This window comes from Zootoca vivipara, chromosome 5 (assembly GCF_963506605.1).
Source record: "Zootoca vivipara chromosome 5, rZooViv1.1, whole genome shotgun sequence".
Classification (NCBI taxonomy): domain Eukaryota; kingdom Metazoa; phylum Chordata; class Lepidosauria; order Squamata; family Lacertidae; genus Zootoca; species Zootoca vivipara.
Window position 1 is genome coordinate 82,789,122 of NC_083280.1, and position 18,195 is coordinate 82,807,316.

Consider the following 18,195-nt stretch of genomic DNA (forward strand, 5'->3'; position numbering starts at 1 on the left):
ATGAAGATAAATGCTCACTAAAGAGGTCATCTGGAAGTGACCGAGCACAGTTTACTGTGAAGGAAGTGAACCCTTCTCTTTAGGACTACCTTAGGTCCATGTTTAGTAGGGCCTGAATGTGGCACTCTTGATTTTGTCCTCTTTTTAGAATTTGGATAGCTCATGGTCAGCTTGTCAGACCTTAAACCTCCCCCTGGAAGCACCGTATTTACTGCGCTACAGGAGGAAAGTGTGTGCATATATGAAGTCTGTCACCCAACAGAAGGCAATCATCTAAATCCATCCCTCCTTGATTGTGCTGGATAAGTAGTGACATTGAAACATGGAGGTTCTGTGCAGCCATAATGGCTAATTGCCATTGATAGACCTGTGCTCCATAAAGTTAACTTGATTCATTTGCCTTCAACTGCATCTAAGCTAGTGGCTGTTGCCACATCTTGTGCCAGTGAATACCAAAAGTTTTTTGTGAAACCTACATATATAATGCCCTCCACTCACACAGAGGCGCTGGCAAGCAAGGAGGAGCAGGTTGTTGGTTCTTGATTAGTCATTCAAAAACTCAGGACCTGGGGTCTGGTTTGGACTTGCGCTGATGCTGCCAGGGCCAGTGTGTCCCGTTTTGAGGTGAAACATGAGGTGCCACCCCCCCTTGCTGCCACTCACCCTGCAGCCTCCAGCACCAGCACCTGAGACAATTTTCCGGGGAGCTTTTGCTGAAATCTCAGAAGGCCTTGCGCAATACGTGAGAGCTCACAAGATTTTTGGCAAGATCTCACTGCAAACAGACACCAGTGCTGGTACCACTTCTCTGCCAGTGGGGGCAGGCCAATGGGGTGCCACTTCTGCTTCACCCTGCCTCATGCATGGGCCAGGCCTGGATATTGTGCAGTGGAAAGTGATAGCAATGATGTTTGCTTCCGGGGAATGGGACTCCCACCACTCTAGTCTGAGGCTTCTTTCCCCCATGGTGTTCTTTACCAAAAGTTCTGAATGCTGTCCTTTTCAAACTGCCAAAGGGTTCTTTTTCTCTTTGAGTAGTTTATGAGCACTCTCTGGAAATAGATGCATGCCTACCAATTAACCCCGATAAACGTGTATTAACATTGACAGGACCATAAAAACAAGTGTTTCGAAAACAACCCATGCTTCCTTTGTTGAGAATATATTTTAATGGTTTTAGCTTAATTTTGAGCATTATGCATCTATAATAGGGCTGCAATGGACATTGTAACTGCTGTGCCACCTTGTGGTAGACTTAAACGGAACTGCAGTTGCATGTTGTATCATAATAGTGGGCAGTAGATCAAAGAAAGGGGGAGCTTGGGGCCAGGGGATGATTTTGCCATTCAGACTTAGAAGGACAGAGTGGGAGAAGATCCATGTTCAGGAGACACCTTTAGGTGATGTATTGGAGGAAACCCCCGTGAAGAGATATTGGATTAAAAGTGTCAGAAATCAGTAGAAGAAAGGGGGAGAGTATGTGCAAGACATTTGTATTATTTTGAAGGAATACGTCAGTAATTGTGTCAGGCAGGGCAGACCTTTCGTCTTGCTGGCAGCTTTGATGCCATGTGTAGTTTTACATCTTAACATTTGCATTACATACATGAGAGGTGTTCTGGGCCTTCTGGTGTCCAAAAGGTATATATAATCAATGATCATAGACTAACAAATTGAGTATAAATCCCAGTGATCATGGAAGGCTAAATCTCTTAAGAGCAGACACTTGTATAGATATGGAGAGATTTCTTTTCAGAAAGGGAGGGAATATGCTGCACAAAGTCTGGGTACTGTTACTGCTGTTTGTGTTTCTTCCTGGATGTTATGGGCCTTTTTCATTCCTGGAATTCCTCTCCTATTCTGTGCTGGAGTGTTTTTTAGGAGACGACCAAAATTACTATTTTCCCCTGTATAAAGACTATATTTCCCCCCTCCCAAAAAATGTTTTAAGATTGGGGGTTGTTTTATACATGGAATGTTGCAATTATTTATTACTTAATTTTGGGCTAAAAAATAGGGGTTGTCTTACACACAGAAAAATATAATAAATCTAAAAATGTTACTCCGTTTCTCCAAGAACTTAATTCAAGCTCTTATATGAGCATGTGTTGTGCCATGAAACCAGCTTTTCAGGGCCCTGAGGATTCTGTACAATCTCTTTGGAACGCAGCACTTGCCGCTATTTTCCTTCTGCTCACAGTTCTTTGGCCCTAACAATGTTGTAATTTTTTAAGGTGTCACGTCGTCAGCTCTTTTGAGGGCCCTAGAGAGCAGAAAATAAAAACTCCCCTGGTTTTCCCCCCTCCTGTTTACAGTATGACTGAAGTTTATCTGCCAGGAATTCTTATTCAGAATATCTTTCGTTATTCCAGGTGATGAAGCAGAATGGGTCGTCAGAGATACTAAATAAACTCTACGATACAGCGATGGACAAGCTGGAGGGCGTGAAGAAGGATTATGACACACTTAGGAAGCGGTACAATGAGAAGATAGCGAGTCACAATACTGATCTGAGCCGATTAGAGCAGACAGAAGAGGAGAACAGGCGACTCCAGAAGCAGATTGACATGCTGATGAAACAGCGGGACACAGCAATACACTTCCAGCAGCAGTACTCCACCTCTCTGAGAAGGTAGAAGATTATTTTGCCACAAAGCCATTTCATTATTTATTTATTTATTATTAGAACAAACTCAGCACTCAAGTTACCTCTCTGAACTTGTCTGACTCTTGTTGTGTCTTGGTCTTTCTGTTTCTTTGTTCATTTTTTGGTCACTCGGGATCAAAATAGACCTGATTGAGTAGCCAGACTGGAGCCATGTTTGCTCCAGTCACATATTTCTTTCTCTCTCTCTCTCTCTCTCTCTCTCTCTCTCTCTCTCTCTCTCTGTGTGTGTGTGTGTGTGTGTGTGTGTGTGTTTGTTTGTTTGTCAGGCCTGTATCCCATGATGCAAAAGACTTCTGTCCACACAATAACACTTCCTCTTTCTCTCCTGCCCCCTCTACCCCAACCTGGTGTGCCCTCAAAATCCTCTCCTGAGGGTTGGGGAGCACATTTGGGGTTAAATGTGGAGGTAGAGAGGAAACTGAAGTCCTGCTGCAGAAGTGGAATTCTGCTTGCACAGCATTCAATATAATCATATGTGTCCCATGTCAAAGTAAAAACATCATACGTGGGTGAACTATTCCTCTCCCCTACACCATGGTTTGTGAAGTGAATTGAGCTGACAGAAAAGTGTCTGAAGTGATGGAGTCCAGAGAAGTAATCCAGGGAAGAGCTCATCTCCTTTCACCAACATCTTTTATAATGAGATGAGAATCACTGCTTCTCTCCCCCCTGAACATGTGAGCAGGGCAGTCATGTGACAAAGGAAACATGGCTGACTCTGCCACTTCTTATTTAGTCCTTTACACAGTTTAGTGTGGTGTGTAAAAGAGGAAGGAAGCTTTCATATGGCCCCCTTTCCCTTAGACTTGCTGTGACTCTCCTCCCTCCTCTCTTTAGGTTTGAGACCGTGCAGCAGGAACTGAGCAAGGCCACTGCCCAAAACAAGGAGCTACAGAGAGAGATGGAGCGTTTGCAGGCAGAAGTGACGAGGTTTAAAACAATGCAGCTGAAAGCCGTGAAGGATGCAGAGAAGTACAAGGAAGAGAGGGACTCCGTTTTCAACGAGTACCGTCTCATCATGAGCGAGAGGGATCAAGTCATCAAAGAAGTGGATAAGCTGCAAACAGAGCTGGAACTTGCCGAATCCAAATTGAAAAACACATCCTCAGAGAAAAGAGTGGCTAGTGAGGAAATGGAAGCCTTAAGACAGGTGTGGTATTGTAAGTCACTTGCTCTGGCCAGAAAGAGTTGTTCAAACCTAGTGGTGTTGCCTGTGTAACTCTGTGCAAGTTTCTAGACCAGCCTTCCTCATCCTGGTGCCCTCCAGATATTTAGAACTACATCGATAGCATAACGAAAGTTATTGCCCTCTGTGTCAATCATCCCTTAGTCAGGATTAACTTCTCTGATTTCTCTGTTACTACTTTGGGGCTGCACAGTGTTTCAACTTTTGATGCAAGCAAATATGTGTTGCAGCTTTAAAGATATTTGCTAATAGCATCTAATGCATGTTTTGTGCTGTATTATTCCTTCTTATGCATGGCACAGGCTTTCAAAAATTAAGTGTGTTTTCATTAAGAGAAAGACTTTCTTGTACACTTAACGTACCTCCAATGATGGATTTTTATTTTATTTCAGGAGCTGAACTCTGCTCTAGTGGAACGAGATCGAGCAATCTGTGAAAGGAATGAGCTCTTGGAAAAGTACTGCCATGAAGTGAAAGACAAGGCTGAAGCCCAGAAGGAGCTGGATCAAGCCTGCAAGGATATTGAGACGGTGAAGGAAGAGAGAGATGTGGCTAGGAAGGAAAGAACGGAAGCCATCATCCAGAGAGATCATCTACTGAGAGAGTACTATCAAGCTCGCCAGGTAGAGGCAAAGTTTGCAAGTTTATGCTTCCTCTTGCACTCATTGAGGACTCTTTGTGCAATCACCTATCACAAGGAAGCTCATCAATAGAGTTTCTCATTTGGGTTCTACAGAGGGTAAAGGGAACAGAAAATAAGGGGGAAAGCCTTGGTTGAAAGAGGCAATAATCATTTTAAAAATTGCAGGGCTGGTGGGTTTTCTCTCCCTCCTCCCCTTCTTCTCCACCTGCAGCCCCTATCAGTATATGCTTTTTATTTAAGTGACAATCTGGCAAATGGCAAGGATAGAGGTGGGAAAAGGATGTGACTCAGTAGACATTGGGCTGGGTTCAGTGTGAGTTGCTGTTCAAATCATTGTAGTTGCTGTTCAAATTATTGTAGAGTTTAAGTCGTATTATCATTAGGTGATGAATGAGTCCCCTAGCTCTCTTTTGCGTGTACCTTTGTGAAATCCACGTTTGTCATGTGCCTGTATTACATTATTATGCACATAACTAAAAACATAAAATTGTTAATCTGCTTCCACTCCTTGGCTACTCAAAATTTTACATCTGTCGTCTAGTTGAGATATTAAAGAGATTCTCTCTTTTCAAATTTCTCACTTGATTTGGGCATTCTGAATTACCCATCCTTGCTTCCAGAGTACATTAATAATCTCTCATTTGTCTGTTATTTATTTATTTTCCTATTCAGCCTGCTAGGAATGCATAATTTGCCGTAGTTTTTGGTTTGTCTCTATCTTCTAGGTTGCAAGAACGTACTAGTGCATGCACATTGTGATTAAATTAGTGTACAAAAAGGAATATTGAAGTTTCCCACAAATCTCACCATTTTCTACTTCACACTGATATAATCAGTGGACATACTTTTTTAAAATATCATTTTCTCGAATCATTTTGATTCCAAGAAAATTAAGGTGGTGTACAACAAACAACTCCTGCCATCTTAGCAGTTTGAAAGCACGTCAAAGTGCATGTAGATAAATAGATACCGCTCCGGCGGGAAGGTAAACAGCGTTTCCGTGCACTGCTCTGGTTCACCAGAAGTGGCTTAGTCATGCTGGCCACATGACCCGGAAGCTGTACACTGGCTCTCTCGGCCAGTAAAGTGAGATGAGCCCCGGAACCCCAGAGTAGTTCGCAACTGGACCTAACAGTCAGGGGTCCCTTTACCTTTACAACAAACAAAGATGCAATTAAAAATAAAAACATTCAAAATAAAAAAGAAATGATGCACAAGTAAAACAAAAGCGTAATGTAGCAGGCATCTTACAAACAGTTCAGTAACAGCAATTGGTAGTCATGGGTGTCAGAAACCTGAGTGACTAAATACACATGCACACACTGGTGGTGTTCAGTAACCTTTAAGAAAAAATGTGCATGAAGTATTGAAAGCTGACAAATTGCGCATGTGCCTATTCCGAAAAAAATGCTAGAAATTATGTTAGTTAAAGTAGGAGGTAGGTAGAGTGAGCCCATGGCATGATAATAGAACACATTCTGGGAAATGTGCTCATATCCCAAATCCAGAACTCTTGTGTATTTTTAAAACTCCTGTAAAAAGGTTTTTGTTTTCTTAAGCCCAAAGTGGTGTGGTGTGTGACAAGCACACAGAGTGCAATGAGATTGAGTGTTTGTGTGGGGGGGAGGGAGGCTCGGTTAATTTTATTGCACACAGGTTGTACATTGACAGTAAAGGTATTATTATTATTACACCCCACGAATCAGATACAAGATTCTGCTACACTGGATATAGAACGAGCAAACAAAGAAATTGAAATGCTGCGGAAGCAATACGAGGCAATGTCACAGGAGTTAAAAGAAGCTGTCCAGGAAGCAGAAGTCGCAAAATGCAGAAGAGATTGGGCCTTTCAGGAACGCGACAAGATTGTGGCAGAACGAGAGAGCATACGGTAAAAAACAACAACAAACAGTTTGACAGTTCTCCCCAGGAGTTTATTTGCAATGTACAGTTGAGGTGCCCTGTTATCTGCTAGGGGCTGCAGCCGTGTTGCATTCAGTTGAAACTGTTCTCAGGATGGTAGTCCTGAACTAGGGGAAGAAAATAATAGGCAGTAATGTTGGCTTTGTTTTTAAGAGGGAAAATAGTACAACTGCAATCTGAAAATAAGGGCCCAATTAGCTACTTTTGATTCACATGTTCTCCATGCATGTGGACAACTGGGAGTGGTATGCAAGCTTTATATCAGAATATACCCTCTCTCCAGTTTATCCCTCTGCAAGTATTCCAGATTAATAGTAATAAATTTGCATTTTTTTAAAATAGCTCAGTTGGTAGAGCATGAGACTCTCTCTCTCTCTCTCTCTCATTTTAATTAATTTTTTCTAATTTACATTTCAAAATAATTCATTTTAGACAACCTTAATTCAATGACTTCCCTTCTTCTCTTTCCGTGGTTCATTTTGCATACTATACATCCCTGCATATTTTACATGAACTAAACCATTCATGAACCATTGTTACATCGCATCAAAGCTTATTTACACTGTTGAAATTATCTTAATGCTTCCAGCGTTTTTAAATGAACACAATTTTCACCCATATATTCAGTAAACATTTTCCAGTCTTCTTTAAATGTATGTTCTTCTTGTTCTCTTATTCTGTATGTTAAATCTGCAAGCTGTGCATATTCCATCAGTTTAAGTTGCCATTCTTCTTAGGTTGGGATCTTGCTCGTTTTCCATTTTTGGGGTAGCAAAACACGGGCTGCAGTAGTAGCATAAATAAATATTCTTTTTTGACACCTGGGAATTTCCCAACAAAATGGACCCTGTTTTTGGGGGGGAAATGTAATTATTAACATTTTTTTTCCAATTCATTATGTATCATTTCTCAATACTCTTTTACCCTTTTACAAGTCCACGGTAGAGCATGAGATTCTTAATCTCAGGTTCATGGGTCTGAGCCCCACAATGGGCAAAAAGATTCCTGCATTTCAGAGGGTTGGACTAGATGACCCTCATGGCCCCTTCCAACTACAATTCTATGACTCTATTAATTAATTGCACTTAGTATCTTCTTTCTAGCACACTGCCAATGGAGTGAAGTAGAAAAGAGTCTGAAGTCTTGGGAGTACAGGCTGCTTGTTCCAGTCTGGCACCTGCATCTAATTCGTTGTCTAGCACAAGGCTGTCTTGAAAACAACACCTTGGGTGCTGGTGATATTTTTTAAAAAAGAAGTATCTCAATAGATTAACATTTCCTTTCAATTTTTCTCCATTTTGAAGGACTCTGTGTGATAACCTGAGGAGGGAAAGAGACAGAGCAGTGAGCGACCTGGCTGAGGCTCTTCGCAATCTGGATGATATGAGGAAGCAAAAGAACGACGCTGTGCGTGAATTGAAAGAGCTGAAGTGCGTTCCAGAAACCCCTTCAACGTGTAACTCTGACTTGATATTGTATGCTAAGTGTTTTCTTACCTGAGTCCTTGGGGTAGGACAACCTAGAAGGCTGAAAAGAATGTGTATGCGATTTTCCCCTCCCGTTTTTAAAAATGTTGTTAATTGGCAAACCCGAGGAGGTGTGTGCCAGAATTACATCACAAAATAGCCTATAGCGAAGTAATCAGAGGGCAGGAGAGAGAGAGAAATGGGAGAAAACAGTTGTATAATCAGGAGGGCAGTTGTACTTGCCTTCAGAACAGGTGGGCCGTGCTGACCATCTCCGCAGATAGCCAGTCTCCTCCCAGGTGAGCCTTCCAGTAGCATCTGCAGTGGAAATAGAGCAGGCATCCCCAAACTTCGGCCCTCCAGATGTTTTGGACTACAATACCCATCTTCTCCGACCACTGGTCCTGTTAGCTAGGGATCATGGGAGTTGTAGGCCAAAACATCTGGAGGGCCGCAGTTTGGGGATGCCTGAAATAGAGCAACCTCTATAACTGGTTTAGTGCCACTACCTGTGCATTTACATATATTCACTTTTTCAATTTCTGGGCTGTCTTTCTGCCAAGATGGCGTCCATGAAACACTGCACACAGATCTCTCCCTTCTTCTAGCCTTGAAGGGCTAAAAGCCTTCTAAATCTGGGAGAGTGAAGGCGATGACTTGGTGCTGGTGGCGGCAGCAGGTTGGGCAAGCAGAATGGGGTGGGGTGGGTGCCCTCTTGAATAGCATTAATGTTCCAAGTACGTGTCGGCATGATTTGTAACCGCTTTATGAAAGAGAAAGGATTCTGGTCTGCGTTTGCTGCTTCAGTCCCATTTGATGTAAGGTTTCGGATTGCAGACACAACCTCCACTGTCTGTTACATCCCCCCCCCTTACTGTATGCTGTTGATATCTGCTTTCCTTGCTTGAAGTACTCAGGTGTGTTTCTCCCCATAGAGAGAAGATGGAGAATCAGTTAGAAAAGGAAGCAAGGTTCCGGCAGTTGATGGCCCACAGCTCTCATGATTCAGCCATCGATACGGATTCTTTAGAGTGGGAAACAGAAGTAGTAGAGTTTGAGAAAGACAGGGTAAGACTGAGGTCCTAGTCAAATGTTACTCTCTTTTGTGTGTAAGAGAGTGTGTCCCATTTGTTGAAGCCTCTCTCTCATCCCCCCCCCCAAAGAAAAAACAGGCACAGAAAACTGGAGGTACAGTGGTACCTCTGGTTACAAACTTAATTCGTTCCAGAGGTCCGTTCTTAACCTGAAACCGTTCTTAACCTGAGGAACCACTTTAGCTAATGGGGCCTTCCACTGCTGCTGCATGGTGGCAGCGCGATTTCTGTTCTCATCCTGAGGTAAAGTTCTTAACCCGAGGTACTACTTCCGGGTTAGCAGAGTCTGTAACCTGAGGTGTTTGTAACCCGAGGTACCACTGTACTATATAGTCAAAATAATTCGGTTACTTACATTCCGTATGTATACAGAATCACTGCATATAACATATAGCATTTCATATCCATTAGGAAGATATGGATTTGAAAGCCCTTGGTTTTGATGTGGCCGAAGGTGTGAATGAACCATATCTTCCCGGAGACTGTGGAATATTTGTTACCAAAGTGGACAAAGGAAGCATTGCAGATGGTCGATTAAGGTAAAGAATCGGTAGTTTGTCATTTAGTAGCCAGTGCTTATATATAACGTGCATTATAAGTATAATATATTGGTCCTGTGAGGACAAATTGGGTTGACATGGAGGGTCAGGGGAGGTGACTGTGGTTTCAGGTAATAATGCTTTCAGACACTATGCATGCTGACATGTAAATTGCAATCAACCTGTGGAGGTAGGGGCTGGGTGAATAGGCTCCCTTTCAATCTGTAGGTTTCTACTGGGTTTGACACACATGTGTACTTTGATAGGGCATATGATTTTCTCTCCCCACCCTCCAAAAAATAGTGTTGGCAGCAAAGGAGAAGTGGTTGTCAGCATTCTGAAGGTTACTTTCCTGGTTATATTTTTGAAGAGCAGAGCACACCTTTTATGACCTGTAAAAGTCAATCGGCCCATACCCTGTTAGACTTGTGCCCACCATCTGTTGTTAATACTACACCACACTTGGACCAGTGTGATCAGCAGAGTATGCACAGCTTCAACAGAACATCAAGAGTTTTCCTGCTTTCCAGTACTCGGCTTTTTCTAGAGTTCCCAGTTAAGAAAACTCCTTTCCCACTCAGTTCATCTTAGACTGTAAAGTGTTTATTGTCTCATGGCACAAGACAAACATAAGCATGCCAGCTACGTGAACTTTAAGACAGGCATCCCCAAACTTGGCCCTCCAGCTGTTTTGGGACTACAACTGTTGGACTTTCTTCGCCAACAGAGTTTGCACAGTGACTGGGGCGATGGAATAAAAACTTGCCTGCAATAACTTTGCTTACTTTATTTTTAAATAATAATCAAACAGCTGCAACTCACCACTCTACACCAGCCAGTACCATACAAAGCATTTGATCAACTTAAATACAGTTTTCAAAATAATCAATTATTCCATCACATCGCCTTCATTCGGTGCAGCAGGTAAACCCCCCTGCTACTTAAATTGTTAAGATACCTCAGGTGTGCTGTATTGTCAAGAGCTCACAGATGTGAGGTTTAATAATAATAATAATAATAATAATAATAATAATAATAATAATAATAATTTATTTATTTATACGCTGCCCATCTGGCTGGGTTTCCCCAGCCTCTCTTATAATTACAAACACATCTCTGAGTAGCACCATTGACCACATCAATATGAAGAAAACCTAACAACAACTCCCATCATCCCTAGCTAACAGGACCAGTGATCAGGGATAATGGGAATTGTAGTCCCAATAACAGCTGGAGAGCCGAGTTTGGGGATGCCTGCTTTAAGAGATGCTGGTACATCATGAGCTAATCTACTATAATAGAGTTCTTCTGGTCTTAGACGTTAACCTTGTGAAGATGCAAGTATACAGAGAGGTCCGCTAGCACTTTACCATGCTAGCTCACCATGCTATACTGATCCCTGCAGCATGTAGCCTTCAGCTTCTCCGCTGATACCTTGCACAGAGCAAAACCTTTTCTCAGTAATGCCTCACACTCCTGCCAAGGCTGCTAAATGCAGCCTTGGCTTTATATCCGCCTCTGCACGGACACACATTCCTTAGGGAAAGGGCAGGTGGATGACTCCAGGCATCTAGGCTTGGACTGTTTCTAAGCTACCCAAAGCATCTGGTGTGCTAATTCTAAACACAATCCCAACACAGTGGATGGGCTGCTCAAGACATGGACCAGGCACTTAGTGCAGTTTCACCCATTTTTTCCAAATTGCATCAACAGCACATACCCATCAGACAATAATATGGGAAGAGAAATAATGCACAGATGTTTTCTGGAAAACTTTGAAAGGGTTGCCTGGTGAAGACATGTGCTGTTAAAAGAGTGTTAACTTGTTTTCGTCAGCACACACCTTGATTCCTAAGTATATTACAACTCTGCCATCCAGAGTTTTTTGGGAAGATGCCAAGGTTCTTTTGTTTTCAGCTCCTCTCAATCTTTCAATGTTGCTTTCAAAGTAATTACTCTAAAAGGGGTTGCTTAAAAAGTAGCTAAGAGACTGATCTGTAAACCAGAAATTCTCCATCCGTACAGCTTTTGGCAGAAATATTTCTACTTCATATGAGCTGTACCTAAATGCTGATTCAGAAAAAATTATGAGACATGTTCTCTCTGTCTGATGAATGTGAAAGATGCTGCAATCCTTAAGGAATCCTTAATCGATGTCCTGACAAAAATAGAGCAATCACCAAACCGTTCTCCTGAAACCAAGAAATGAATTAAGATATTGTTGTATATCATGGCATTAGAAGTGTCTGCATTTCACTTGGATTAATCATTGCTTATAAGCACATGTAGGATAAACGGAAATTGATTTCCTCGCCTTTGTTCTAATTAATCAGAGTGAATGATTGGCTGCTGAAGATAAATGATGTGGACCTTACCAACAAGGATAAGAAGCAAGTAATAAAAGCGGTACTTAACGGCGGAGGAGTTATAAATATGGTTGTTCGCAGAAGGAAGTCCTTAGGAGGGAAAGTGATAACACCACTACACATAAATCTTGCTGGCCACAAAGGTAATTAATTTCAGTGATGAGTTCATGGTATTGTTTCACACATTCCCCAGTGAAATTTCTATACCACCCTTCATCTGAAGATCACAATATAAAAACACAAAAATATATACCATAGTAACGAACAAAGTAACCTATGCACCTATCTTCTCAATTTCAGATAGTGGAATTGGTCTAGAAAATGGAGTATTTGTTGCTACTGTAGTGCCTGGTAGCCCAGCTGCCAAAGAGGGATCCCTTGCAGTGGGAGATAGAATAATTGCCGTAAGTCACATTTTTAGTGTTTCTTAGTTCACGTTTGAGAATTGAGGTATAGTATATAGAAATACACACAAACCTCGGTTTGCAACCGCCTCCATTTGCGACTGCTTCGGTTTCCGACCACTGCGGACCCGGAAGTGTTTACATCCGGGTTCTGCGGCGCTCGGATGCGCAGAAGCGATCTGCAGAGCATGTGTGTGCACGTGCAGAAGCGCTCTATCGGCGCTTCACACACGCGCAGAAGCGTGCCCCAGGGAGCGACGAACTCGGGGAGCGACCGGCTCCCCGGAACCAATTGTGGTCGTAAACGGAGGTATGACTGTATCTGAACTGAGATTCAGATATTATGACAAATTACAGTTCAAATCCCCGCAATGGGCTGAGCTGCCGTTGCTTGGTCCCAGCTCCTGCCCACCTAGCATTTCAAAAGCACGTCAAAGTGCAAGTAAATAAATAGGTACCGCTCCAGCGGGAAGGTAAACAGCGTTTCCGTGTGCTGCTGTGGTTCGCCAGAAGCAGCTTAGTCATGCTGGCCACATGACCTGGAAGCTGTACGCCAGCTCCCTCGACCAATAGAGCGAGATGAGCGCCACAACCCCAGAGTTGATCACGACTGGACCTAATGGTCAGGGGTCCTTTTACCTTTTTACAGTTTGTGCTAATAAAACCATGATTTGTGCTACCGAACATCCAGGCAATGCATGCTTTAAGAGCTACTAGTCTGTTTTAGAATTTCATCTGCTTAGCACTCCAGTCTATAAGACACAGTGGTTTTCACATCCCTACTTTGCATAAACCATGGTTTGCAAGACTTACTTCAAACTATGGTTTCGGGCTTTGGCTTGCAGTTTGCCAAAAAGCCATAGTTTGTCTATTCAGATATCACACCAAAACATAATTAGATTCCTTGACCATGTTTTTGTGTGCCAGTAAGAGACAAACTATATGTTTCATGATATATCCAAGGCTTTGCAGAAATAAATCTTTTCTGATGATGTAATCTGGCACCGATAATGATGGCTCCCTGAAAAGCATGGTTTGTAATTTGGGGCTCCAGCTTTGAATCCAACGCTGTCCAAGTTTTCAGTCATTGTTACACAAGGTTTCCATGGTTCCCAAGGAGTCATGCTTAGTTTAGGCTCATATGCAAACACATGAGAAGTGAAGGGATGGAGTAATGCTCTTTAGAGGGAGTGGGAACATAAATCATCCAAGTCTAAGAACATTGAACAGCCAGAAGGCCCATGTACCCCAGCATCCTGTTCTCACAGTGGTTATGCAGATACTGGTAGGAAACCTGTGTCTGATACCTAATTTGCAGTTTGTAGGAGTTGAGCATAGTGAATACCACATGATAGTATTGCTTTGAGGCAGCCTGGCATTTATCTTTATTGAATGTCAGCCAGCCAAATTGTTGACCCACTCCTAGCTTTTGCATGGTTGATATGCCATACTTTCATTGCAGATAAATGGCATTGCACTAGATAATAAATCACTGACTGAATGTGAAGCTTTGCTGCGAAACTGCAGGGAATCACTTACGCTTTCATTGATGAAGGTGAGTGTTGAAGGCGGTGGGAGGTAAAAGGGAGTAAAGGACACACCTTCCATTTTAAAACATGGGCTTACTTGCATCTACTGCATAGCTGTTAAAAATACTGCCTAACAAGCTGCAAATTATACCAGCAGGAAGAAGAGGGCAGAGCACAACAAGATGCTGCAATCTTAGCATTCTGCTGAGAGCATGTTCTTTTTTATTTCTCCACCTAGGTTTTTCCTCAGAGCTCAAGCTCATCTTGGAGTGGTCAAAACATATTTGAAAACCTCAAGGATTCAGAGAAAATATCAAACTGCAGGGTCCATGCATCGGAGGTGCAGGCTCAGAATAAAAGAAACTTAAAACACAACAGCTCAACCCAAACAGACATTTTCAATCCAGACATAATGGACACCAAGAAGGATCAGAATGATCAGGACAGCAACTTATACTGCGATCTCAAACCATTCTCCAACACGGTTTTGCACACAGAGTCTCACCAGAGTGCAGTCCATGGGTGCCACAGTACCTCTGAACACAGCCTAGGCTCCTTTAGTCCAGATGTGTTTCGGGAACCAAGCTATGGCATTGTTGGTCTGGACAGCAGGAGACTGCCTTTTGAGTCCACAGTAGCAGACTGCATGGTGATTGAGAGTGTGTTGGACAAAGGGCATGGTGAGAAGCACAGCGGTGGCACTTGGCCCAAGATAATGGTCAACATTACTGCTGCAGAAACAGAAAAATTCTCTGTGTACAAAAAGCCAAAACAACGGAAGTCCATTTTTGATCCGGACACTTTCAAGAGGCCTCTGACTCCTCCTAAGATGGACTACTTGTCGCCCAGTCAGGTGTTGGGACATTCACCCCAGCCCTCCAAAACGGAAACCATTTCCACCCCTCCCACCCCTCCCAAGAGAAGCGATTCTATTAAGTTCAAACACAAACAGCAAGCAAGTTCCACCTCGGACTCCACCGCCATGACCGGCTCGCCACCATCCAGTCCTGCCACAGCTCAGCCTCCTGTGTCCATTGAACTCAAGCCAGATTGTGGTATTCATAAGGGGCGAGGTAGACCTTCTGGACATTATTACAGGGAAGAGGGGGTTGACACTGCACATTTGCCTTCAAGGAAATCCTATGAAGATGACATTGGTTTTCAAAGAATGGAAGAGCCCAAAATTAAAAGGCCAAGGCCCAAGTCTGCTCCTGCCTTGAGACATAAACTAACCCCTGTGCCTATTCCTAATCCACCTCATCAGGTAGATACGAGAATGTGAAGTGTGGGTCCTGGCACATATTTTCCAAAGTGATTTATTTGTGTGGTGTACCTTTTCTGCATCAAGGCAAAGAGCAAAAGAAAAGGGTTAACTGGTTGTCCTACGTGTATGCTTAAGATCCCAGGAATTGGAAGTTGAAATGAAGTGGAACATTTGTGGGGCAGTTACACACATGGTAGTTGCCTTTACTAGGAAGCAAAACCCCATAATGCAGAAGTGGCCCATTAGCAACCTGTAGTCAAGATCCAACCCTAAGGCAGTTTACATTTGAGCCCTTGGTTGAACTTCCAATTTGTAATCAGATTATGATAGATTAACTCACAGTTCCACTTGTAGGGTGGGATTCATCAAGCTGTAAAGAGAAGCTGTTCTCCATTTTGATATTACGTCTTGCATGTAAATATGAAATTGTATACAGTGGTGCCTCGCTAGACGAATGCCCTGTTAGACAAATTTTCCGCTATACGAATAGGTTTTGCAATCAGAGGTTGCCTCGCAAGATGACGAGGTTTTCTATGGCCGCCGCATCGTCTTGCAAAGCGTGGCCATAAAAACCTCCGATCACAAAACCTACATTTGTCTAGTGATAGGGGCATTTGTCTAGTGAAAGGGGAACCAGCTGTAGCAAGGGAAGAAGGCAAAGGAAGATCAGCTGTCAGCGCCTCTCAGCTGATTTTTCTTTGCCTTTTTCCCGCGCTGCAGCTGGTTCCCCTTTGTGTTCCGCTGGTCTCTGCCGATGAGGGTCAACCAGCAGAACACAAAGGGCTGTAGCGCGGGAAGAAGGGGGGGGAGAAGTGGAGGAACGGATCCGTTCCTCCACTTCTCCCCCCCGCCGCCATGCCACGGACACCCAGGAGCATCGGACAGTGTTTCGGAGAAGCACTGCGCCTCTCTGAAGCCCCGTCTGATGTTGGCTTTGTGCCAGGCAGCGGGAGAAGCGGTTCCTCCGTTTCTCCCGCCGCAGCCTGTGACACAGCTGTTTGCCTCAGCAGCCGCCGCCTGACAAGCAGAGGAACCGCTTCTCCCCGCCGCCTGGCACAAAGCTGGCATGGGACGGGGCTTGCCGGCTCTGTCAGGCGGGGGTGAGGGAAAGCGGAGGATCGCCCCCGCCTCGCCCGACAGAGCTGGCATTTGTTGGTGCTGCGGGGGGCTTTTCGCCGCCTGCTTTCCCCTTGGCTTGGGGAAGGCAGGCGGCGAAACACCCCGCTTTCTCCCGCTCACCTCAGCGGCGGGCTTTCTCTTGCTCGCCCTCAGGCCGACCCGGGATCGGCCGTATCAGCGCCGATCTGTTACCTCCATGGATGTGGACAGGCTGCTTGGATGAGTGAAACCGACCACCTGTCTCTTTGATCCTTGCCCATCCTGGCTCCTAAAAGCGAGCCAGAAAGGGCTGGGTGATGGGCTCCACGGGGTGGTGAATGCTTCCCTCTGTGAGGGAGCCTTCCCAGACCTGCTGAAAGAGGCGGTTATTAAATCGCTTCTTAAAAAAACATATTCGGACCCCACCAATATGGCCAACTATTGGTCAGTCTCAAATCTTCCATTCTTGGGCAAGGTGATTGAGCAGGTGGTTGCGCAACTCCAGGCATGCCTGGAGGGTGCAGACCATTTGGATCCCTTCCAATCAGGATTCAGGCCTCACCATAGGACTGAAACTGCCTTGGTCGCGCTGGTTGATGATCTCCGGCGGGCTAGGGACAAAGGTGAAAGCTGTTTGCTAGTTCTTCTGGATCTCTCAGCGGTCTTTGATACCATCGACCACAACATCCTTCTGGACCGGCTAGAGGGGCTGAGAGCTGGGGGCACTGTTATACAGTGGTTCTGCTCCTTCCACCTGGGCTGTGTTCAGAAAGTGGTATTGGGGATAAGTGTTCTAATTCCTGGGTTCTCGCTTGTGGGGTGCCTCAGGGTTCCGTCCTCTCCCCCATGCTTTTTAATATCTATATGAAGCTGCTGGGAGAGATCATCAGGGGGTTGGGGCTGGGTGTTCATCAGTTTGCAGATGATACCCAGCTCTACCTCTCTTTCAAATCAGAACCAGTGAAGGCGGTGAAGGTCCTGTGTGAGTGTCTGGAGGTGGTTGGAGGATGGATGGCGGTTAATGGATTGAGGTTGAATCCTGACAAGACAGAAGTACTGTTTTGGGGGGATTGGGTGGGTGGGTATTGAAGGACTCCCTGGTCCTGAATGGGTTAACTGTGCCCCTGCAGGACCAGGTGCGCAGCCCGGGAGTCATTTTGGATTCACAGCTGTCCATGGAGGTGCAGGTTAATTCTGTGTCCAGGGCAGCTGTCTACCAGCTCCATCTGGTATGCAGGCTGAGACCCTACCTGCCCGCAGACTGTCACTAACAGACTTACCATACCCATTAGCCAATCACCCATTCCTTCCCCCCTGCCCCCATTATATATAAGGGTCTGATGACTTCTGTTTCAGTGTATCTGAAGAAGTGTGCATGCATACAAAAGCTTATACCTGAAACTACTCAGTTGGTCTCTAAGGTGCTACATTATCATTTTTAATTTTTTTGGAAGGATTCTTTTAAAGACTTCCTTAGATCATATAACTTTCTTGACGACTTGATTCTTTTAAGGGAATTTTTAGGTTTTTAAGAAGAGTCTTTTTAACTATCTTTTTAAAGAACTGTTTTAATTTATTTTGACTATGGCAGACCAACATGGCTACCTACTTGAATCTCAGTTAGATATCTTTTGTGCAACAAAATATGCTGGGCCACTGTTTGGAGAACAGTATAACCCCTCTGTGAATCTAGATGTTGGTCATCCCTGCCATGCTGGATACCAGAATAATGACTTTGAGTTGAAAGTGTGTGTGATACTAAACTTTCCCCACAGGTACAAAAATACACTCCAGCAAGTGAAGAGCATCTTTCTCCTGAGCTGCAAGAATGGCCAATGTATTCACCAAAACAGTCTGGTAGGCACAGTGATGGGTTTGTCCCTACCTCTTTATACCCTGGAAGCCTGTCATCAGGTTAGTAACAACATACAAACTGTGTGTTGAATTGAAATCTTGAATCCTTGGTATGCAGAGGCACTATCATTTATGTAGTTACGGGATGCATTTTTTTATTA

General features: G+C 44.0%; 1 protein-coding gene across 4 annotated transcripts in view; it reads left to right on the forward strand.

The window, feature by feature from the left end:
• The window catches only part of DLG5 (discs large MAGUK scaffold protein 5), a 103,845-nt gene that overhangs the window by 59,094 nt on the left and 26,556 nt on the right, over window positions 1-18,195 (forward strand). For all 4 annotated transcript variants that reach the window (XM_060275014.1, XM_060275015.1, XM_060275016.1 and 1 more), the window contains exons 6-17: window positions 2,373-2,632; window positions 3,506-3,818; window positions 4,247-4,477; window positions 6,204-6,388; window positions 7,725-7,850; window positions 8,822-8,954; window positions 9,392-9,519; window positions 11,853-12,028; window positions 12,186-12,289; window positions 13,752-13,844; window positions 14,057-15,082; window positions 17,956-18,094. In XM_060275014.1, the coding sequence (XP_060130997.1) occupies window positions 2,373-2,632; window positions 3,506-3,818; window positions 4,247-4,477; window positions 6,204-6,388; window positions 7,725-7,850; window positions 8,822-8,954; window positions 9,392-9,519; window positions 11,853-12,028; window positions 12,186-12,289; window positions 13,752-13,844; window positions 14,057-15,082; window positions 17,956-18,094 (2,914 nt within the window). The remainder of the gene's footprint in view (window positions 1-2,372; window positions 2,633-3,505; window positions 3,819-4,246; window positions 4,478-6,203; window positions 6,389-7,724; window positions 7,851-8,821; window positions 8,955-9,391; window positions 9,520-11,852; window positions 12,029-12,185; window positions 12,290-13,751; window positions 13,845-14,056; window positions 15,083-17,955; window positions 18,095-18,195) is intronic.